General features: G+C 37.4%; 1 protein-coding gene across 4 annotated transcripts in view; it reads right to left on the minus strand.

Moving 5' to 3' along the window:
- The window catches only part of dpyda.1 (dihydropyrimidine dehydrogenase a, tandem duplicate 1), a 242,322-nt gene that overhangs the window by 504 nt on the left and 216,261 nt on the right, over positions 1-25,557 (minus strand). For all 4 annotated transcript variants that reach the window (XM_051881563.1, XM_051881564.1, XM_051881565.1 and 1 more), the window contains 4 exons: positions 18,612-18,791; positions 4,512-4,658; positions 4,249-4,389; positions 1-923 (listed from right to left, as the gene is read on the minus strand). The exon at positions 1-923 is cut by the window's left edge. In XM_051881563.1, coding sequence (XP_051737523.1) covers positions 753-923; positions 4,249-4,389; positions 4,512-4,658; positions 18,612-18,791 — 639 coding nt within the window. In that variant the 3' untranslated portion in view covers positions 1-752. The remainder of the gene's footprint in view (positions 924-4,248; positions 4,390-4,511; positions 4,659-18,611; positions 18,792-25,557) is intronic.

A 25,557-nucleotide genomic window follows, 5' to 3' on the forward strand; every position in this document is an offset into this window, starting at 1 on the left:
ATAGTCATAGATGACCTTTACTTAAATGTTCAGTATATTTCTAGGGTAGACCGGCTCTCTAAATGACCCTATCCAGATGGCTAATGCAATCAAAATCAACCACATTTGTTATTAAGGGTTAAAGGGACATTAATGTCAATTAGAAATAAAAGTGGTTAACTAATACTTTGTGTTTAGTTTTAGAGGTATGCAGGCTTTTTGGATACAATATAGCATATATAACATCAAACAAACGTTTTCGAATCATAATATGTTTTGGAAAACAACACTGAGTGTGATTCCGTGCCAAACCATCCACCATTCAATTAAAATCCATTCATTTCCTCATTTCCCATCACCACCTCTTGTATATGTGATTGCATTCTGTTGTGGATGTAGTGGACGATCCATCATCGTGGCTCTTGTTAAAGGATACAGCGTTCAGGCAGAGCACAGTCTTCCCACATCTGCATAAACAGCCATTATTCCCACTGCTCAGATTCATTCCCATCAGCCCTCAGAGAAAGAGAGACAGGAACCTCACCTCGATAAATTGCCTTGCTATTGTTTCAAAATAACACCACGCTTTACACCCCCTAAGATTATTTCTAGATAATTGGCTCCTGAAAATAAGGCAATTATTATTTTTTTTAAATCTAATTATTTGCTCCCCCTCCCCACCCCACAACAAAGTTAATTCTTCACACTGCAATTACGAGGTAAATTCGATGCTGTGATGTAGACATTTTTATCTTTTTGGTCTCGGATTTCTCTCAGCACACAGGCTCCACGACTTGAGGGAGGCCTCGCTTTGGCACGTAAGGCGTTGTCCTGGCAACCATCTTGATGCAGTCGATGATGGGGCAGACGCTGAGGCAGAGAGTGCAGCCGGTGCAGCTGTCCTGAATCGCGGGGAGATGAGTCTCGGGGTCAAACACAATGGCCTGCCAGACACAGAGACATTAGAATCATTATATCCTCACCAGGGGCGACAACCTGCTACGGCTGGACGTCACACAATACAAATGCAACAAAGACTGTGTGCTGCCCATACACAGAGTGACACAGATGTTTGAAACCTGTCAAGAACATGTCATGTGGGTCATATTTCACATTTCCCAAAATCAAAATAAGAAAAAATATTTGCCATTTCAGGGTTTTAGGGTTAAATTCTCATTATTGTATTGAAAAACAAACAAACAATGAAATATCATCTAAATCGCATTTATACATCATGGCAGTATTTTTAGAATCTGCCTTTAAATGTATTAAATTTATGCACATTGATATACATAGTATTACATAAAATATTGATATTAGGCCTAAAATACAATAAATAAATAAATAAATAAATAAATAAAAATAATAATAAATAATATATATATATATATAAAGTATTTATACATTGTGATAATATTTGTGATATCTGCTTTTTTAAATTTTTTAAGCTGGTTTAAAAATGATAATGATTAATAATAATAATGATAACAGCAACAACAATAATAAATGTTATTATTTTTCATTTTAATTTTTAATTATTTGTAATTAATTTTTACTGTAATACAGTACAAAACAATATATAATATAATATAACAATATAATATGACAAAATTCTGACTAATTTATACATAATGATAATATTTGTAGTATCTGTCTTTTAATTTTTTACCAGCTGGTTTAAAAATGATAATGATGATGATGATTAATAATAAAATAATAATAAAAATAAATGTAATTATTTCAATACTATTTTGACTGTAATACAGTAAAAAAAAAAAAACAATATAATATAATAGACAAAATTGTAAAGTATTTTTACATTGTGATATTTGTAATATCTGCTTTTTAACTTTTTAAGCTGGTTAAAAATGATGATGATTAATAATAATAATAATAATAATAATAATAATAATAATGATGATAATGATAATAATAACAGCAACAACAATAATTAATGTAATTATTTTTAATTTAATTTTTAATTAATGTAATTAATTTTTACTGTAATACAGTACAAAACAATATATAATATAATACAATATAATATATTATAATATAATATAATATATGACAAAATTCTGAAATTCTGAAGAATTTATACATAATGATAATATTTATAGTATCTGCCTTTTATATTTTTTCCAGCTGGTTTAAAAATGATGATGATGATTAATAATAACAATAACAACAACAACAACAACAATAATAATAACAGCAACAATAATAATGTAACTATTTCATTATTATTTTTACTGTAATACAGTACAAAAAAAAAAACCAATATAATAAAATTGACAAAATTCTGAAGTATTTATGCATAATTATAATATTTATAGTATCTGCCTTTTAATTTTTTTAAGCTGATTTAAAAATGATGATTAATAATAACAATGACAGCAACAACAATAATATAATGTAATTATTATTTTTACTGAAATACAGTACAAAAACTATATTAAAGTAATGAAAACGTGAAGCGATATTAGATTTCTTTCTTTAAAAAAAAAAAAACTCAAACTTAATTACCCTGAAAAGTAGATTATAGACAGTAATGAGAATTTGTGTAGTTGTCATGAAATATTGCCACAATGCAAAAAATCTTAAATGGGCTTAAAATAGGCTTCATTTCCTTTATGTAACATATAACTTTTTATTAATTTTTGCTCAATATTGTGGTGAAACGTGAATACACTCCGGAGCAGAGGAAGGAACGCCCATCAATCTAAACTGGTAAAACAATCAGTAAAATATTGTGTTTGTACGACAGGAAGATTAGACATTATTTTGGCAGGTGAAATCGAGTACGGGCACCTTTTCAAACATAACCGGATTGCTGCTAGCGCGTCAGAGTGCTGTTTTGTATTGCTTGATGGGCCACCTATTTGATCGTGACACATTATGTTGACGAATGCTCCTCTATATTAGAAAGCATTAATAATGTGTAATTCCTCTTAGAGATCCACTCACAGACAATGAGCGTCACTGTGAACAATTACTGCTTTGATAAAACCCGCACTCTACTTCATCAATACCCTTATGATAAATTGCAAGGGACATTTATTTAACAGGAGAGGGTGAGATGAATACTTTAATAAAACTGTCAGAGCCATCCCACTTGCCGTACTTCTGCAGGCTGAAGCACAAGGGGACATCACCGTTTTCAGCGCTAATATTCATTAGAGTCTCTAAAGGGAAAATCATGTGCGCTAATGAGCCATCTTTAGCCTGCCAGTAAGAGGCGCCATAGCAGCACTTGTTTTTTTGTTTTTTAATGGCTTTTTTTATGCACCTTTTTATGTCAGGGTAGACCTTAGTGATGCCATAAATATAGGTATATTGGTTTCGCCAGCAGATATCACCCTGTAGCCCAAGACTGGTCGCCCACTGAAGCTAAGCAGGGTTGAGCCTGGTCAGTACCTGGATGGGAGACCTCCTGGGAAAACTATGTTGCTGCTGGAAGAGGTGTTAGTGAGGCCAGCAGGGGGTGCTCACCCTGTGGTCTGTGTGGGTCCTAACGCCCCAGTATAGTGATGGGGACACCATACTGTCAAAAAAAAATGCATCCTTCAGATGAGAAGTTAAAGCGAGGTCCTGACTCTCTGCAGTCTTTAAAAATCCCAGGATGTCCTTGTGGGAAAAAAAAGTAGGGGTGTAACCCTGGCATCCTGGCCAAATTTGCCCATTGGCCTCTATCCATCATCATGGCCTCCTAATCATCCCCATATATACTGATTGGATTTCTTCACTCCATCTCCTTTCCACCAATAAGCTGGTGGGTGTTCTGACGCAATATGGCTGCCGTTGCATCATACAGGTGGATGCTTCACATTAGTGGTGGTCGAGGAGATTCCCCCTTCCATATGTAAAGCGCTTTAAGTGCCGAGAAAAGTGCTATATAAATGTAACAAATTATTTTAGTTTGGTATTTATAGTATTTATAGTTTAAGTATTGACTTTAGTATATTATTTTAAGTCATAGAGAATGTTAAGCATGCTAGGCCACATTTTTGCCCATTCTATGGCATATTTTCATTGTTTTTGCAAACGAAAACCTCATTCTGTTAGCTAGAGATGAAAAAGTGCTAGTTGCTGAGAGCAGGACATGGTTCTTTTTCAGTTTATAAACCTACTAGCTGAAGTCTTGGAGCCCTGGAAGGGCCAAGAGCTGTAATTTTACAGCCAGAGGCTGGAGCTATCGCTTTGTGTGGGAACAAACAGGCAGTATGTGTGTGTTTCTGTGTGGGTGGGTGGACGGAGGAAGGTGCGCACCTGGTATCCAGCATCATTACAGGTCATGTAACACTTCCCACAGTTAATGCACATCTCCGGATCGATCAGAGCCTGCACTTGCTCCTGAATGTTTAGCTCTTGATAGGCACCGATGTGTTTCAGAGCTTTGGCTATCACATCCTGAGCACAAAAACACAAACATATGGGAACTTCAGACCAAAGGTCAAAGGTCTTGAGGTTGGAAAATGTTTCTGAGCTTCAACAATACACAAGCAAGTGTAAGCAATTTTAAGCAAACCCACTTTAACTCTTGGCACGGGACCCTTGGGAGTGTAAACTCTCGTTCCTTCAGTGGAAACAGCGTCGTCACTGTAGTCTTTCAGTTTCTTTTTGTGGTTCGCAATCGCCTCCTTCTTTTCCTGCAGGTACGGGCCAAAACTGGGCAGAATCTATGGGGAACAAGAAACAAACACAATGAATTGTAATCGAATTGTTACATCTCATCCATTTTTGTTATTGTTAAAGGGATAGTTCACCCAAAAATGAAAATTCTGTCATTAATTGCTCACCCTCATGTCGTCCCACACCCTTTGTTCATCTTCAGAACACAAATTAAGATATTTTTGATAAAATCCGAGTGCTCAGTGCCAAAGTCACGTGATTTCAGTAAACAAAAGAATAATAGTAGTTAATTCATAGTTTTCAGTCACGTGACTGTCGCGGAGCTCTGGAGGGCAAAACAGCCATGTAACTGCAGCACAAGCCTGTCAATTTTCCATCTTAAAAACCAAAATATGTGAACAAGATGCAAGTTTTGGGCACTTGTGATCCATATACAGCACCTGCAGTTATTTCAATCACTAAAAACAGCAGGGACGATTTTTTAAAAAGCTAACATGAAAAACACTAGGGTGGGTTGCAACAATAAGGATTAAATTAAGCTTAAGTTTAACACTAATCAAGGATCTGGGGTTTTATTTTAAATCGAGTTGTGCTGCACCACTTAATTTTAAACACAGAAAGACCGTTAGAATTAAAGGGCTGATCAAGCAGCACAGGCGGAGGGTGAACCGACGCCAGGCTAAAGAATCCTTAGTGCAACCTATGAGTGCAACGCACCCTTAAAGTGCCTTAATGTACTAAAACAGTGATATTACAAGATCAAATTCAGTTTAACTCTTTTTGATGATGCATACTATATACAGGCGAGCAGATGAGCCCAGAATATGAATGCAACTCATTTTCTTTATAATGGTTTTCGATGGAAAAAATGCTTAACGAGAAACCTCGTGTTGCATTAGTATTCTGTGTTCATTTGTTTGCCTGTACAAAGTATGCATAATCAATAAGGTGTGTATTGAATTTGGTGTTTTAATATCACTGTCTTACTACATTAGATCTTACTACAAACCTGGTAAAAATGACTGGCGGGCAATGGAGGAAAGCCTTGTTTTGCCCTCCAGGTGGGCGTTCCTTTAAGGCTGTGACATCATGTGAAAACTATGAATAGTCTCTTATTGGCCTGTTTAGCTGAGCCAAATAAGAGATTACTATTATTCTTTTTAATTATAGGCCTACTAATGTCTAATTAAAATGTCCACAAATGTATAAAACTGATCAGAGATCGGGTAAAACCTATAGACTTGATTCATGGGTTCACCGCCCGAGATCATCGCCCCCCCCCTGTGGTGAACCATTGAAATTTCGTAACGTTTTGAAACACTTATGACGTAACGAAGCCTCGTTTACTGAAATCACCTGACTTCGGCAGTTTGATACACGCTCCTGATTCGAAACAAAAGATTTGTTAAGCTTCAAAGCTTCATGAAGCAGTGTTTTGAAATCGTCCATCACTAGATATTGTTGAATAAAGTCGTTATTTTGTTTTTCTGGTGCACAAAAAGTATTCTTGTCACTTCATAATATTAAGGTTAAACCACTGTAGTCACATGAACTGTTTTAAATATGTCTTTAGTAGCTTTCTGGGCATCTGAAAGTGTTAATTATCTTGCTGGAAATTGAGGCCTCACTGAGCCTTTGGATTTTATCAAAAATATCTTAATTTGTTCTGAAGATGAACGAAGGTCTTACAGGTGTGGAACGACATGAGGGTGAGTAATTAATGACATTTTTGTCATTAATTTTTGACAATTCATTTTTTGGGTGAACTAACCCTTTAACTAAAACTAAAATTGTTTCGGGTAATTGAATTAAAGCTGGAATAAAATAAAATAAAACATAAATATTAGATGGAAAATGTAACATTTAAAAAACTAGAAAAAAATTAAAAAATAAATAAAAATGCTGGGTTGGCAACTAACTGAAATGTTAAGTTAATAGAAATATTTAAAAAATTAAAACAAAATACAAAATGAAATGAAAAATGAAAATATAAAAATAAAACCTAATTCAAAATATTAATAAACACTAGAGATGCACGATACTAACTTTTTTTCCGCCGATATCCGATTATTCAGAATGATATCTGCCGATAACGATTTGATTTTCTTGAGGGAAAAAATCTCCCCAAATTAATGCTGTAAACCATACAGTTAAACCTTTCATTTGGTACTTTACTATAATATTAGAGGTTAAAATTAACAACAGAGCTCAAACAATTACATTCAACTGTTATTCATTTATAGATATAGGCTAATAATTACACTCAAATAAAAAATGAAACAACTCAGTTACACTTAAGGCAGTTTTCCACCTCCTTTTGATTGACAGGATATAATCGGCCCTGATCATCGGCTGTTTTTAAATAATCGGCCAATAGTGAAAATAATTGGTTTTATCAGCCGATACCGATTATTGGCCGATACATCGGTGCATCCCTAATAAATACTATAGGCCTAATAGTAAAATACTTTACCCCAAGAACCAGTATTAATTTAGTATTATTTATTGGCTTCTACTATCCAATTCACTAAAGGAATTATGTTAATCAGGAAAAAACATAACTAACTAGTGGGATACTTTGTGTCCCACGTTCATCTCTGGACATTTGTTACACTATACACTCTCCAAAAACAGATGCCTGATATCACTTGGTGATTTAGTTGAGTTTTCTTTGAGGTAACCAATTATATTTCCTGTCAAACTCAATTACGTTGAATTGTGAAGCACGCTCTTCCTTTCATGCAGTGCCATGTGTTCTCCTTTAAGATGCTCTCACCAAGGAGACCGGTATTTACGCTTACTAGTGATTACTGATTCACTGGGCTTCAGATGCCATGTGTGCCAAAGCATCAGCGCTGCATCCCTCATTAGACCATCAGAGAAGTACACACGCTCACAGGAGAGGAAAACAAAGGCATTAAAGACACACGCTGCTCCCTTTTGAGGAGTGGCTACTCTTTTTCATCCTTGAAAATTAATGAGATCCCTTCTGTCAACATACAGCGATTTGGAGTCTAATCTGCTCCGGGCTTAACCGTTTTCATTCCACGCAGAGGTGAGACTTCAGGTTTGTGGCGTTTTGCACGAGGCAGTGTTTTAATGTTAAAAGAAAGAAAACTTATTGGCAAGCACGCACGATCGATATTACATTCGCGGTCCCAGAAGCAGCTGCGCGCGTTGTCAAAATCGCTTGTGCATAAAAAGTAAAATGAAAACTGATGTAGGTCACGCAGAATGATTTCTGAGAGATTATTGTCCTTGGTTTACCACTTTTGTATCTTTTGAAGGCCCTGTACTGTAAAATCATGCAATATATTTGCAAAAATATTCATTTGCCATTCAGGCTTAAGACATTACCGTGGCGGCGAACAGGGATTGTGCGGAATTGTGGGTGGAAGATTCTCCCGTTGATGGATTCAGCAGGAGTGTGTCGACAGGAAACATGATCTCGGCCACTTCACACTCTCTCAGTGAGCTTCTCATATAGAACCTGGGTGGCCTCACTTATTTAATTCTCCAAGCCAATTCTCACCATGCTAAAAAATACAGTTCTTAGCAGCTTTCTGGAACATGGTAGTTGAATTTTTGCTGGTCTTCCAGCTCTATCCATAGGATTCCTACACATTTGGCGGCTCTTTGTCAGTGGATATTCAGGGCTTAGCCCAAACCTCTATGGATGCATATGGAGAAATCTTTTCATTAAATACAGGAATATTAAATACTGTAAAATAAATGCAGAAATGTTACATTTGCAAGGCATCAAAGTATGAAACTTTAAATTTTACTGGAGATAAAACTAAACAGCTCCCACTAAGTGACTTAAGGCCCGTTCACACCAAGAACGATAACTATAAAGATAACTATAATGATAACTATATTTGCGTTCACACCAACAAACAGTAACGGTCTGTTTATTGTAAACTCACACGCTGAGGTTTCAAAGTGCGTACGACGTGTTTTTGCTGTTCTTGTTGCATTTACACAGCTTTACTAGCAGATGTCCTCAGCATGCTATGTTTCAAGTGAATAGCTAGTGTAATCGATCTAATCTAACAGTTACGAAATCAATATAGTGGAATAAAAACGCCTAGTCTCGTTCGCTGCAACTTCAAAGGAAGCAAGACAATGATGTTGAAACTAGCTTTGGATACCTGAGGTAATTTTATGTTACGCTGTTTGCTAGCCTGGCATAATGATCTCTTCGTTAATACTTCCCACCATTTATTCCGAGGGTATGGCTGATTGTTTTCCATATATCCATTTTCGTTAAAGTATCTTTGAAAAGGGGGTTTAGACTTGTCAAACAGTGATGGCTTTTTCTGGACCTCAGTGATTAACTTCTTTGCAATGTTGTCTGCCATTTTAAATGTGCGAGCCCTTAAATTAGAATGGATTCTGATTGGCTGTCAGTGTTTTATTGTTCAACAGCTGGAAAAAAATCATTCTGAAAGTGATCACAATGATATAGATTCTCTACATCGTTATCGTTATAGCTATATATAAGATGATGTTCCATATTTAAACCACATTCACCATCTTTAAGACCACCTTGGACCAGCTAATAACTATAAAAGACAATGTTGGGCCAGCAATAAACCATGAAAACCAGCTCTTAAGCTGTTTTTAGATGGATTTTCTATAGGGGAGATATCATAGAAATATGGACTTACATAATCTGCATATATTGAACAGACATCATGTCCCCTAATCACCATAGTTGAATATATTACAGTACAAGTAAAATGATTCATAGAGAAAAAAGCCAAACGAACTGATTAAATGTCAAGGTTTTGATATACAATTATAGAAAAGAAATGTCGATTTGAATCAAGAGCAATAGGGCATCTTTGGCCCCTCCTGAGCTCCAATCCAGCATAATACTATAAAAGAATCCATGCACATGCAAAATTAACACCTTCAATGCTCAACAACCCTCCTGGTTCTTTCTTTCAATCTGATGTGTGCTCCACCAAATCCCTGCATTACCTTCACATGCAGCTGGCGCAGAGTGTGTGAGGGCCGGTGGCTCCAGTGAACAAGGGGAAGGTTGAGCCCGCTTCCCTGTTGTGTTCTTAAGTGGAGAAATACCTGTTTGCTGTGATTTCCCTAGATTATAATCAAGGCAGTTTGGAATGAAAAGATTCCACATGCTGCTGCCCCTGGATGCAGGAGGGGATATTACGAGCACGCTGGCAGGCAGTTTGTCTTCAGCCTGCTGAGGACGGAGCCATGGAGCAGCTCCACGCGACTGTTTGTGAATAGCAGGTGAGCGGGACGAACAGATGTAATGATGGGACATGAAACTGCAGCTGTGTGAACACACACCAATGAGGACTCAAACTAATTTAACTTCACACGCACACACACAGAACAACACTAAAGACAAAGTACCAAGTACCAAGCAAGTGTTTGCAAAGCGAACGTGCAAAGACAAAGTCAAACGGCCTTTACAAAAAATAGGATGATTTTGAAGTAGTAGGAGAAAATGAGAGTTTTTCGCTCTACCGTGGTACTTCCGCATACATCACGCATGACCTTTCCAGCATGATTATGTAATGCGTATTGCAGAGCTAGTGCAAGACGAGCATTTGTGGTTAAAACGTATATAAATTTGTATTTTTTTTTTAGAAAATGGCTGCCTGGTTGCTTTGCTAGAAAACACCTCGTACCCCAGTGATGTCCACAATATGGAGAAAAATCCTGGAATGTTTTCCTCAAAAACCTCAATATTTTTCCAGTGTTGCTTTGGACCCCACTGACTTTCACTGTACAGACAAAAACAGTTGAAACATTTTTCAAAGTATCTTCTTTTGCTTTCTGAAGAAGTATGAACATGAGGATGAATAAATGATGACAGAATGTTCATTTTTTACATGAACTATCTCTGTAGAGCTTGAAACCGAACCAGGGAAACATGCATCACATAATCGCATTACACATCAAACTACAATCAGATCTAAAGATATTCCACATTAGAGTTCATGCGAAGCCAACAGATGACATTTCTTGGCAAGCGAGTTAGGCTGTGCTTTTGAATATCGTTTTTCGTCACATATACAAAATAAAACATTCATTTAATGTCGGAGTCGGTGTCAGTGAGATTGCTGATCAAAAGATGTTAATCTTTCGCTCTTCTGATTTCTTCAGGTACAGCGAGCGGGTGTCAAGCAACAAGTCTGAAGGTGAAAAACTCCAAGACAGGCGATGACAAGGCTACCTACATGAAAGAGAGACGCAGGTTCAAAGCAAAGCCAGGAGTCTTTTCTCAGCCGAACGCTTCCATACGATCCAACTATTAAGTCTTATTGCTCTTTCAACTGCTCATTGTGCCATTAAGAAAAGATATCAACTCATGAGTCAAAAATAAAAGCCATAAAGAATGCTATAAACAACCCTGAAGCATAATAATCGTGTGATTTATCCACACTCAACCACTGCAGCAGGCTATAATTAAATATGAAAACCTAAATTTATCTCAAGAGCGTTCAACCCTCATTAATTTGAACCCAGGACAGCGCAAAGTCTTTTTACAACCACAATGTTTTTCCGTCATCTTGTTCCTACTTCTTCATGACACTGCGAGAAGCTTTCGGGTGAACCAGCATAAACCGCAGTGAGAGAGGGGAGGCCCTGGGAGACAGCGAAAAGTTAAGACCCCGGCCCTAGGTGCGACTCGAAGGGAGGAAGACATTCTCCTAAGCTCATTAAGGGGAAGCTTTCGTCTCGAAACTCCCAGCATGCTGTGCATCATCCTCGCTTATTTGTTTTGTAATAATTTAGTGGCCCGCTACTGAAAAGTCATCGAGCTGTGTCTGGTTTAATGAAAAGTACCGGGTGGCGTCCACCACCTCACGTGCTGGTCCTGTGTCTTCGGCTATCACACAGACTCTCCTAATTGGAAGCAATGTTTTTTTTTATAGCGCACACACACATTTTCTCACTTGTACCATCCCCTCAAATTTGTAAACAACACATCAGCTGAGCAAAAATTCATTTATGCGACAGACGGGCTGCTTGATTCAACTTATTGTTTACAGAGAACACAATATTACAAACAGGAGACAATCACTGAAACAACTGTCATCTGTTACGTCGCCGTTGCTATAAATAATTAGAATTAGCATTTTTTAAATGTTAAAATCAGTCTTGTTATTGTTAACTAAAAATACAAATTATTTTTGGTCACTGAAATAAAGATGAAATAAAATATTACATGAAAAACTTAAACTTATAAATAAAAAATGATGCCTTGGGAACTAACTGAAACAAATAAGTTAAATTAGTAAAATTACTAAAAATAAAACTAAAATAAAAAATAATTATAAAATGTTATAGAATATATTTAGAAATATTTAATTTACTCTACAGAAAATATTTAAAAAACAAAGACTAATACAAATGACAAAGACACTATTACTTAAACTAAATTTAAAATTAAAACTGAAAATATAAAAAATAAAGTTAATAAAACTGAATGGAAACCTGTTTGAAAAGCTTATTATTTTTTATAATTAAAGTGTAACTTCACCGATTTTCAACCCGCGTTCTATTGTTACAATGTCGGTTGTACATGTAAATTAACAATAGGGCTTTAATAGTTAACCCTGGGTCATTCTAAACCCCGGGTAAACAGAATCCTGGGTTATCTTGCTTCACGCTTTCACACTGCTCATAACTTACCCGGGGTTAACAATTAATCTTGGATATTCATAAGCTGACGTTTCACAATGTAAATTCCTAAACCATGGGTTACCGTTCTTATTTGCGATGTCAGTGTCATTGATTGGATAAACGCAGCACGCGACATGTTTACATAGCTTAGCATTGCGCATCGTCGTATTGCTGACTGTATATCGAGCTTATACTGAATGGACATTTCGGACTATAAAGGTAAGAATGAAACGGTCTCTTCTTCACTCAAATTGTCGCATTTTCAGTCAGCATTTGACATTTTCCTCTCAAACACCTAATTTACTGTTTATATACAATGCGCAGTGTTTCTGTGTCTGTCAAGCACGTGAATGTGATTCTCGCTACTGGTTAGCCGTTGCGCATCTAGTCATAATTTTAACACCGCGTCGTTTCAAACTTCACACAAGTTTGGCACTGCAATGCCAAAAAAAAAAAAAAAAAAAAAAAAAAAAAAAGCGGTGCTAACCCTGCTCTGGAGCAGGGTTTCATAACCCTGAGTAAAAAGCGGTGCTAACCCCGCTTCTAAATTACAAGTGTGAAACGTTCCTTTACCCGGGGTTACAAGCGGTGTTTAGAACGACGATAAGCGCAGTCCTAATTTTTAGTCACTCTACGTGTTACCTGGAAAGAGAAATTCACATTTATTTGTCAGCAAAAGTCTGCTGGATGACGCAAAACGAGTGGACGTCATGTTAGATGGCAACCTAGGGCATTATGGGTGTTGAAGTTTTCCTACCTATTTGGCAAAATGGAAGACAACAGCCTTTTTTCTTTGTTTTCTATAGTCAGGTAGCACCGATTTCAAAAATGTTTTCGCTTTTTTTTTTTTCCTGACAAGTTTTATTGAAAGCCATTTTGCCAGTGGTGAAGTACCCCTTTAAATTTGGTGGTGCTAGTGGCTCAGAAATGACACTTCACATTTAACAAGAAAAAGTAATAATAACTATTATTTTATTTTAAATAATAACTCATAACTCAGAGCAATCATTTAATACCCTTTTTAGTATATCTGGATTTTTCTGCAGATTTAAAGTTGATTTATATGTAATAGCCATACATTCATTCAATGGTAATTTCTTGTCAAACCCTTGCTTTTAGCCCATCACACTTTTGCGGCACTAAAGCTTCCCGGAACGATGCTAGCAGCGTGTTATGCATTGCGATTGGCCATTGTCTCGTGGGTCAGATATGAGAGAAGGCTAATGAAAGACCCAATTGAGCAGTCGGACAATCGCTCGGCAATAACAGTACATCTTCACTCTGGCCAGGCGAACAGGACAGCGGCCGGCTGAGTCCCTTCATATCTAATGTGCACTAAAGCAAAGCTCTAAACTGTTCTCCACAGGCCCGTTCACATCTCTACGCACAAATGACCCCATATGTAACCTAAAATAAACATGATTGCGATTGAGCGGGTAGATGGGATGCTTTTGGGGGGAAAAGGCTTTTAAAGATAAAGTGGATGATTCCTGTGCCACTAACATCACCAAACAGAATTGCAAAAACAATGAATGTGTTCAAACAGGTTTCCCAAACACTCTGTTTGTCATTGGTAAGGTCAAACAGGTAGTCTCACCCTAAACTCATGCCACTGGTTGAGCTAATATTGCTGGGTTGAGGTGGTTGGGATGTTCAAACAGTGTTAACCTCTTTCAGGGAAATCAAGCAACAAATGGTACTTACTTCTAAGGGCTTTTTATACTTTAAATAGTTAACCCTGGGTCATTCTAAACCCCAGGTAAACAGAATCCTGGGTTATCTTGCCCCACTTTTCACACTGCTCATAATTTACCCAGGGTTAACCGTTAATCCTGGGTATTCATAAGCTGACATTTCACACTGTACATTCCTAAATCCTGGGTTAACGTTCTTATTTGCATATTTGCGGTGTCAGTGTCATTGATTGGATGAACGCAGCACGTGACCAGACCTGAATTTCCTGTTTATATACAATGCACAGTGTTTCCGTGACTGTCCAAATCACGCAAATATGGGTACACGATTGGTTTTCTGTTGCTAGCTGTAACATTCTAACACCGCATCGTTTCACACTGTACAAGTTTGGCACCGCAATGTGGGTGCTAACCCTGCACTGGAGAAGGGTTTTATAACCCCGGGTAAAAAGCGGTGCTAACCCCGCTTCTAAATTACAAGTGTGAAACGTTAGAACGACAATAACCCGGGGTTAAGTGTTGAAATAGTTAACCCTGGGTCATTCTAAACCCCGGGTAAACAGAATCCTGGGTTATCTTGCTTCACGTTTCACATGGCTCATAATTTACCCAGGGTTAACAATTAATCCTGGGTATTCATAAGCTGTTTCACATTGTACATTCCTAAACCCTGGGTTAAAGTTCTTATTTGCATATTTGCGGTGTCAGTGTCACTGATTGGATAAACGCAGCACGCGACCTGATTACATAAGCTCTAACGCTGCACATCTAGCTGCTAAGCGTCTAGATGTAACAGTCTAACACTGCATCATTTCACACCGTACAAGTTTGGCACTACAATGTTGGGTTAACACTGCAAAAGTGGTGCAAACTCTGCTCCAGAGCAGGGTTTCATAGCCCCAGGTGAAAAGCGGTGCTAAATCCTCTTCTAAATTACAAATGTGAAACGTTCCTTTACCCGGGGTTAAAAGCGACGTTTAGAATGACGATAACCTGGGGTTAAGCGCAGAGTGAAAAGCCCTATAGTTGTCTCTGTATATTAATCTGGGATACAAGGTGGTGTTGTGTCAGCCAGGGAAGGGCTCCAGACTAATATTACCTGTCAGTGCTTTTAGACAGCCCCTCCTTTGACTGACAGCTCACCTGCGGCAAGTTCGATGAGACCGAGAAGAGTGAGCAGCCGAGCACCAGCCTGGACACGGTTTATATGACGCTTGAGAGACAGAAAGAAACCAAGGGAGGAAGGAAGACAAAGAAAAACAGTGCCAAACTGAAGACAGAAGAGATAAGAAAGGGTGATGGAGGACAGCGAGTTGTATGAGAAAATTTGTTAGCCTCAAAGAATAAAAAAGGCAGCTTGATCACTCCACAACGTGAAAGAAAGAAGACAAGAGCACAGAAGTCGCTGTGGTTGATAAAACGGAGCCTAAGGGAGCATTCAGCGAAAGACAAGTTTGTTTTTTTCCTCTCGCCGAGGCAGCAAGTGTCGTTCTCTCAGGGGATGAGCGGTTGGGCTTCCGCTGCCATTTCTAAAACGCTGCGCTTAGGCAGTGCAACACTGAAACTGTTGCCTGTTTGTGTGTCTGCTGGACATCTGATCCACTTTCTCTCAGCTAGGCCGGACCGTGGGGGTATTAACACTTGTAAACAGCGGTCTGGCTGCCTGTGCAGCTCAGTGTTGCCTGGCAGGACTATAATGGTAATGAAGCCTTCAGCAAGGTTGTCTTGCCTCACACTGTCAGGGGCGACACAACGCCCTGGTTAGGGGAGAAAGTGGAACAGATGGAGCCTGTGTGTGTGTGTGTGTGTGTGTGTGTGTGTGTGTGTGTGTGTGTGTGTGTGTGTGTCACAGAGCCAAGCTTATACAGTGTTACTATCCTATTATAAGATAAATACCTGTTTGTTTTAAACCAGATGCTTCCAAGTATGTTTTTCAAACCTTAGTTTATTTATTGTTAAATTGGTGTACAAACACATATTGAATACAGTGACTGAAATGGTACAACAGTATATACTACATGTGATGGTAATGATATTTCTTACTTTTTGGGGAAAAACCTTGGACCTGCTATATGTTAGCTAGCAGTCGATTAACTTTGAACCTATAAAAATAATGCAAACCAATTATGAGCTTTCTGAAAAAATATAATCTAAAATGAAATAAATAAATAAATACGTGATAATCACAGCAACATTGGAGACAGATTCTCCATTAAAAAATGTACATACACTGAAAAATACCAAACTAATTGAAAATATGGTAGTGAATTTAACACTTTAGGAAAGAGTAGGAAAAAGTATCTTAAAATATGCAATAAAATGGTTTAAAAATATAATCTATCCATTAAAAACAGAATGATAGTTATAGTCTACCTCTGTGATCTTTTTATCTTTGGTTTGAACAGGGTCGAATGGTGGAATGAAGTCAACAATGGATGGATTTTGCACCTCTAATGCTTTAAAAATCATTTTCAAGTAAATGCGGGGTATCGAAATAGCGTTTGAATGCACACTCGCGTTTTACTTTCGCTTGTGATTTCGCGATCGCGCATACTCTGTGAATAGGAAGCGGCGGAGCTGAGCACGCGTTCTACAAGATAAGACATTCGTAAGACACTTAGGCTCTGCCACGTTCTCCTCCGCCATGGTCTCGTCAGTCATCTTGTCACTTACTCTTGTCACATGATCAGTGAACTCTGATTCCTGCTGCACTATGTACAACTTTGAAGATCGTGCTGGATGGGATTGAAGTGAAGCGACCATTTTCCAACTGAATTAAATGGTTTTTTTTATTTCTATAAAAAGCAAAACGACAGTGGAGGTGTAATGTAAATGTAGCGGTGGCGTATTCTGTCCTAATTTCCCGTCATGGCAATATCATGAGACAACTTTTCACCTCGACGAGAAATCTCGTCACGTTTCAATCTCGCGAGATCATGTTACACCCCTACTTATTATCAATGTTGATAACTATTGTGCTGCCTAATATTTTTGGTGGAAAATGTGATATTTTTTCAGGATTTTTTGATGAACAGAAAGTTCAAAAGAACAGCATTATGAATGTATGAACAGTTTAAATGCAATGTGTATAAATGTGTTTACTGTCATTTTTGATCAATTTAATGCATATCTTAAACATCCTACTGACCTCTAACTTTTGAACAATAGTGTAAATCAGAAATACATTTCTGATAAAACACCCTATTTTAATGAAGATAAAAAACTACATATTCTAAATGAAACAAAACTTTGACTTAAAACAATGCTTATGCCTGCCAGCAATTATGTCATAATACATGTGATTAGTCTTTATCACATCTCTCCTTGCAAGCACCAGTTATTTCCCTTAAGAAATGCAAATCTATTTTTCTTATATATCCATCTGACAGAGAAGTAGCTTGCCTGAGCTGTACAATAGCAGACGTGAAGTACAATGCTCACATGGTCTAATGTTCATTGATTTTTCTTCTTCTCTCGGTTTACAAAAGACCGCCTGTCAAGCGTACATCCCCGTGACCCGTGCGGTGAGTGACTTTTCCTTCTTTTGAGCAGGAACCTTGAATGCAGTTCTACGCTGCCTGGGGACACATGAACCGTTGTGATGTTTCTACACAACACTCCACATTTTCCCTCGGCTTCTCCCAGCACCACAATTGTTGCCACAATTCCAGCACTAATGTCCTGTCAACATGGAAATGACTTACACTTATCAGCCTGCTTCTCTTTCGTTTTATTCCTTCATTCCCTGACGCTCATTTGGCATTAGCATTTAAACTACTGCGCTGAGCCGCCTTGCAGTCAGAAGCTGAGAAGTCGCAGCTAGCGTGTTAGAAAACACTAGGCGGGCTTCAAAGCTTTTCCCTCGGCTGGTGTATTAGCAGAAAGGCTGTGATCTGATAAAGGCCTTTAATTCGCTGCTTTGAAAGGAGTTTACTGAAGTTTTGCTCATTTACATGCCGCCTTATATTCCTTGTGCACAAATAATGAGGGAGATTACCGAGGGCTGAACGTACACGTGAAGTACAAACCATTAAACGCGTGAACAGCTGCCTTTGTCAAATCTCATTTTCTGATTCTATATTATGTTGTTGCTGCTATGTAAATGCTGTGTGCGAGGAATAAAAGTTGCGATATAAAGTAAACCAATTATTTTCTCCTGGAAGTCAAAGCCCTTTTGGTGATTCAAGCTTGGCAAAAAATTCGATCCATCTGCAAGGCCTTGTGCGTACTTTAACCTTACCCAGGTTAAAGCTGCTCAATTTGCTCCAAGTGCTTCGTTTTAGCAGAAGAAACAGTAAAACAGGACCATAACGACTAAGCGCTGCACTATAATGTTCTTTCACCTTTGAGATTGCAGAAGTGCAAGCGGGCACTTTGTGTATTGGACAGCGCTGTTATTATGTGGAATTTTACGACTAACAACAAGTAAATGGATGGATGCAAGTCCACAGGTTTAACGCTAATGCTGCATTAATGAGCACTTGTTCCTAAAGCTGTAGAATTATGGGAATTGCGTTTAGCTCCTTAATGGCATGTCAGAGAACTGTAATAAGGAAAACAAGGTGAGAGGAAGTAAGTTGGGGAGGGGTAATCATCAGTAAAAGGGTGTTTTAATAAAGCTGTGAAGTCTCTCACCCTTCCTTTGACTTCCTCCAGCGTAGGCACAGGCTTTCCCTTCTGATGGCGGGCTGTAGGAGGCGACTGGCCGTCCCAGTCCTGGAGCTCCTCAATGCTTTTCAGGTAGAGCAGCGCTTTCAGACCAGTGCAGTAGTCCTCAATCACAGTGAAGTCCTGGTTTTGTATCGCACTGCACACCTGTGTGAAGACACAAGCCAGTTTCTTTAATAACGGTTCAGGTCGGAGCTGTGGTCTAGTAATTAGTGAACATACGGGCAGTGCAAGTTTAAATCTGACTTGCAGCATTTCCCAATTCCTATAACATTCCTGTCCTCTCTCTACTATTATGCTATAAATAAAACGGCAAAATGTCTAAAATAAAAATCACAATACACCTCCACATACACGCAACATCACGACAGAATGGCACCATCTTAAAGCTGCTGTAAGCATATATTTTTTAATATCACATATAAAATATCCCTACAACCAGCAAATATGAGGTGTCCTGAGAATTCACGTCTCTGTAAATAGCTAATTAAATAGCAAAACATAAATGTAAAGTAAAAAACATCAACAAATAAATATTTGTAATAAATATATTTAAATATTTAAAAATAAAACAAAATAATAAATAAATAAAACAATTCAATTAAATAAAATAAAATATAAAAAAAATGCATTTAAATAAATAAATAAAACTAAACTAAAATGAAATAAAATAAAATTAATAAATGAAATAAAATAAAATGTTTTAGAAAACATGTTTTGAGACTTATTATTTCTGCAGATCTTTTTGATACCATCAAAATTTTGGAACACAAAAGAAGAAATGTTGCATGTACTAGCCACTCTTTTGCATATAATGAAAATCAAACTACACAAGACATATTCAGGTTTGCAGCAGTAAAAAATAAAGTAAACATTAACATACAAACAAACAAATAAAATAAAACTCCTTTTTTGTAAATATAAAACAAAACAAAATAATGAAAAAAAAAATATATAAAAATGTGTTTTAGAAAACATGTTTGGAGACATGTTGCATGTACTGACCGCTTTTTGCATACAGTATAATGAAAATCAATTTACAGTATATGAAACATCTTCTGGTTTGCAATGTGACCAATTGTCACTTTTTATTTATGATACTTTTTATTCATAATTGTGCTTGTCAGTATGAATTTACTTGAGTAAATTAGTAAATAAAGGTCGCATTTTAATTTCTGGGTGAACTATTCCTTTAAGTTTTTGTAAAAATGTAAGGTTTGTAGGGTTCAAACCTACCAGGTGAGACCATTAACCACCAGGCTGCATGCACACTAACAAACCCATGCAAAATAAATATATGCACACATGCACATCCAGGGAGAGAGAGAAATGAAGGTCATTAAAACATGTGCCATCCTTCAAAAGAAGCTTCAAAAGACAAACGTCAGCATGCTGAATCAAAGCAGTACTACAACGCACATGGTCTGAAATGCAGAATACAATTGACCTTAAGAGAAATCTAATTCATTCTCTCATTACCGGCGGGGCACAGACGAGGCCGATAACGCAGAGCTTATGCTCACTCATCAACCGCACGTCAGCACGCGCCGGAGCCCTTTCCATTGACTCTGTTACACTTCTGTAGCTCAGAGACTGTGATATGCGCGGAGCGCTTGAAGCCTGGCTTTGTGCAAGTGTCTACGGCACTTCAGATGGCAGTCACACCGCGTCTTAAGGAAGCAGATAAGACACGCTTATCTCCTGGCGCTATCGCCGATCTGACATCAGCCAGAGTCGGCCCGAGAACTGCCTTCTTTCACAGGATTAGCATTCAGCCGCTTCGCAAACGCTCACAGCTGGTTCCTGACTCGACACGTAGACCTTTGGATCTCGACTCTCTCTGAGCTTGTATCTGATTTACCGCTTCTAGGATTTAGTTTGATAAAAGGTTCTTATTCATAACCAGTTTTTAGATTGATTTTCATTCCTTTAACAGTTCCTGAAGGTCTGCAGTCCTCCATCGATGCAGATGAAAAACCGCACTAAAATACTATAGAAGGAGTTTCCTGCAATGCTACTGAAACTACAGTACGACAGTCAAAGGAATGAGTTGTGACCTTGCAATATGAATTGAATGCGATGACGAAAGAGAAAAATATATAAAAACACAATAAATAGACACATATCTTCAACTGAATTGTCATCGCTGGTTGCACACAAGCACACAGCGCAATCAGTGTAGTTCAATATAATAAAGAACCATAAGTTATCAGACTGAAGCAATGTAATGGACCTTTCTGCACCGCTTTCACATTTGGATTGTTTTAAAATGCTGAATAATAAAAATTAATTAATGATTTTTGCTTACAAATGAAAAAACAAACAAAACAACAACATCATACTTTCTGTGTTGCAAAAAACATTTCAATTATATAAAAAAAGGTATTACAATACAATGGTTCGCAGTAACAATACAGGAGTACAAATATGTGTAAACACAAAGGCCAAATTCCCTTAATCATTCATCACAATGAGTAAAACCAAAGAATATAGTTCTGATGTGCAGCAAAAGATTGTTGAGCTTCACAAAATAGAAAATGGCTGTAAGAAAATAGCTAAAGCATTGAAAATCCCCATTTCCACTATCAGGGCAATAATTAAGAAGTTCCAATCAACTAAAGATGTTACAAATCTGCCTGGAAGAGGACGTGTGTCTAAATCGTTCTAATGCATGGTGAGGAGAGAAGTTTGAGTGGACAAAGACTCTCCAAGGATCACAGCTGGAGAACTGCAGAGATTAGTTGAGTCTTGAGTCTCAGAAAGCCTAAAAAAAATAATCAAACAGCACCTACATCACCACAAGTTGTTCGGGAGGGTTTCAAGAAAAATCCTCTGCTCTCATCCAGAAACAATCTCCAGCATATTCAGTTGTCAGACAAAACTGGAATTTCAAACGGGACCGGCTTCTATGGCCAGATGAAACTAAAAAAGAGCTTTTTGGCAGCAAACCCACCAGATGGGTTTGGTGCACACATGGATAAAAAGTACCCCATGCCCACGGTTAAATATACTGCTGGATCTTTAATGTTGTGGGCCTATTTTTCTGCTGGAGGTCCTGGACATCTTGTTCAGATACATGGTATCATGGATTCTATCAAATACTAACAGATAAAAAAATCAAAACCTGACCGCTTCTGCTAGAAATCCAATAATGGCCGTCACTGAGCACAAAATGAAGCTTCTGCCATGACCATCCCAGTCCCCTGAACTGAACCCTAAAGAAAATGAGTGGAGTGAACTGAAGAGAAGCACCAACATGGAGATGGGAATCTGAAGGATCTGTAGAGATTCTGCATGAAGGAATGGTCTCCGATCTCTTGTCAGGTGTTCTCCAAACTCATCAGGCATTATAGAAGAAGAGTCAGAGCTGTTATCTTGGGAAAAGGAGCTTGCAAAAAGTATTGAATAAAAGGTACCAATAATTGTGGCCAACGTGTTTTGGAGAAAAACATTTATTTCATAATGTGATTTTCCCCCCACTTTCAATTCTTTTCTTTAATGAAAGGTTACATTTTTGCTAATTTTATGAATTAAAGATCGAAAGGAAAAAAAAAAATGCAGATTTATTTTTACAGTCATCTTTGATCATATTTATCAAGGGTGCCAATAATTCTGACCACAACTGTGTGTGTGTGTGTATATATATATATATATATGTGTGTGTGTGTGTGTGTGTGTGTGTATATAAACTCAAAATAAATAGTTAGTGCAATAGTTCCTGCATTATATTATGCTCCCATAATCTGATTGTTTTAAAAATGCTGAATTAAAAAAAAAAAAAAAAAAAGAATTTTTATGCACTGCAAAGAATACATTTTAATAATCCAAATGTGTATTAAAATAAGCAGTATTAAAATATATATGCTTTAATACAAAAATACTTACAATACAGTGCCAAAAATAGCCCTTTTTTTGTTTAGTGAGAAAGGAGGGGGCTGGAAATGGATTCATTAAGGAACCCAAATCGTTAAGTGGAATCGGAACCAGAATCATTACATTCCTAACAATTCCCAGCCCTAGTCCCTCCTCCTCACAGTCACAACAAAGACTTTCTCAGGGGGAGGGGGTGCAGATCATTGGCCGTGCTGCGTCATTTGTATATTTAAAAATTAAATCCCACACGGCATACCTCACGCTGAGAAAATGGAGGCATTTACCCTGGCTAGTGCATCTCTGGGAGATATGTTTTCATTAGAATTCTCATTTGCATAAAACTTGTTTCTCTCCCCGTTTATGTCACAGTTCGTATCTACACATCACAAACAAACGTCCAATTCGGTTCGATGTCATTTCATCTTGATTTAACATCAACAAATACGTGAGTCCACTGATGCCTGCCGCAGAGTTTAACAATTGATTTGTAATTATTGGAGTTAACAGAGCAGACGACGTCAATAGGACACCGTTTTAACAGGTATGTGAGGATCAGCCGTCCTACGGAGGAAGGATGGGTTGTTCATCAAAGAAAAACTATGAATAGATATGTATGTGCCACAACCATTTTTGTCCTCAATTTTCAGGCGTATTTAAAGAAAAAAATGCGGGATTTGAGCTAACAAATGATTCATTATGATGAAAAGAACTGCAAACAAGACTAAACGGCGTGATCCCATGTCTGATGGGGCCGTAAAATCCCAGGCTTGTTGCTCTGTGAACAGGAGTCGCTGCCCATTATTGCTTTTCATTTGATGCAGAACATCAAAGATATCCTGACCCAGAGTATTTAGCGCTAATGTGGCTGAGTCCTGAAATAAATCTGAAGTGAGAATTTCTAAGTAGAATTTCCAGGCAATTGAGACGGCAGGTCCTTTTTATCTGCGCTGAAAACTGTGGTGGTGCATTGATTTCGACTCCTTCTGAGATCTCAGATGCTTTTAGATTCAGCGCTCCTGCTCTTTCCATTTCCCTCTACCCTCATCTTGCTCTCTTTCTGTCTCTCTCTCTTTTTCTGTCTGCTCTTTTATTTCCTGCAATAAAATCCTGGCATTTAGCTGTGCACCATCTCCCCCCAAAGAGATTCGGTTTGGCATCCAAATGTTACAATGACTATGCATGAAGCTCTTGTCCTTTTTGATTCGCACAGATTGACCAACGCACCGGGAAAAATAAGAGCAACTGATATTTTGTCTAGCGCTTCAGGTAAAAGACTGGATCTTTATGGAAGCCACTGGAAGTAAATACGTTTCACAAACCACTGAACCAGGGGACTATATTTAGTCAATACAGTCTAGTTTGGTGTCTAACAAGTGAATGTAACCTTTACCCTTTTTTTTCTACAGATATAAGCATTCTTTCTTTCTTTTTTTGTGTGTGGTTGCACAACTGGAAATGGCTGTGAATTTAAAGGGATAGTTCACCCATAAATGAAAATTCTGTCATCATTTAGTCACCCGCATTTAATTCCAAACATGTATTTCATAAATGTTGCAACATGGCCTTGTTGTATTTTTGGCATAAACATACATTCGGTCAACGAACAACGGTATTTTCACTGCTTTTTAATTTTGATGTAAAGCTTGTTATTTAAAAACCTAAATAAATATTGCAGTGTAGTCTGGTCTTCTTTACATAGTATACTGTAAAACCGAACAGTGAAATTAATTAAATAAAATGAGTTTGTTTCACTCAAATATAATAACATAATAATGAAACTGTACTTTACTGTTTACTGTACTTAATAGAAAAAAGTTGCGTTAACTCAAAATTTCATTGTAGTAAGCTGAACTTAATATGATTGAGTTGCAGCAGATTTCTAATTCCCAGCATGCTTTGCGTCAGACTGTATAAATAAATGTTGAAATTAAGTGTGTTTTGGCCCAAGAACAACATATGAAGACATAAGTTAGTGTTTAATGGTGTTTTATGTTGGGATTTACAGGGGGTTCTGTTATGTTAGTTCTACTAACTTAAAAAAATGAGTTAGTTTACTTAAATGTTTTGAGGTAATAAGTTTCCTTAAATGTTTTGAGTTTTCTGAACAAATCATGCTTAAAAAATCTTGTTTATTCAGAACATCCACCATTTATATTTTGGTTGTATAGAGTTAAATTTGTATTTGCACCTTCCATTTGCAGTTTTTATACAGATTTTTTATTTATTTTTTTCAAATACATAAACTGCCCATCATGTTCTAGTTACAATAATGTGTTAGATGTAACCTAACTACAACCAAAAAGCAACATTATAAAAACGTTTTGTGCTTTCTGGGGCAGAATCTAACTTTGCTGCTCATTAAACCTCACTTTGTGTTAATAATCTTTTGTTTCCTATCTGCAGGAACATTTAGCAGTATGGAACGAAATGACAAAATCTCGTTTCCTTTAAATGCCACTTAAATGTTCCAAAAACATTTTTTTTAATGAAAACACATTATATTCACATTTTGACGCTGCTTAAAGAAAATAAAAAAGATTCAGAATGTACACAAGATATATTTGCAACTAAAACGTGCTAAAAGTTGATCTATAATTATACATAAACATCATGTCATGTTCATGATTTTACATCTAGAATATTGTACTATAATGTAACCTAACTGCAACCAAAAAGCAACATTGTAAAAACGTTGTGGTTTCTGAGGCAGACTTTAACCAGGCTGCTTGTTAAAAGCTTGCTTTGTGTTGTAGACAAATCTTTTGTTTTACACCCCTCTCTACGGAAACATTTAGCAGTTTGAAACGAAATTACAAAATCCTGATGCTTTCTAGGCTACAAGTCATTTTTACTACTTGATGACGGTCTCTTTATTGCAGCTCGCAACTGTTTACATGCACCGGGAAGGACCCAAATTACAGTGTGGATCATTAAGATTGAACCAGCTCTGCCATTAGTGAAATATTGCTCCATTGCCCCCAAAGACCTCCCTATGAAAACGCTGTCCTGATCTCCTACAGCTGCCACTAAATGCAGCTAT

Source organism: Ctenopharyngodon idella, chromosome 23, assembly GCF_019924925.1.
Source record: "Ctenopharyngodon idella isolate HZGC_01 chromosome 23, HZGC01, whole genome shotgun sequence".
NCBI lineage: Eukaryota > Metazoa > Chordata > Actinopteri > Cypriniformes > Xenocyprididae > Ctenopharyngodon > Ctenopharyngodon idella.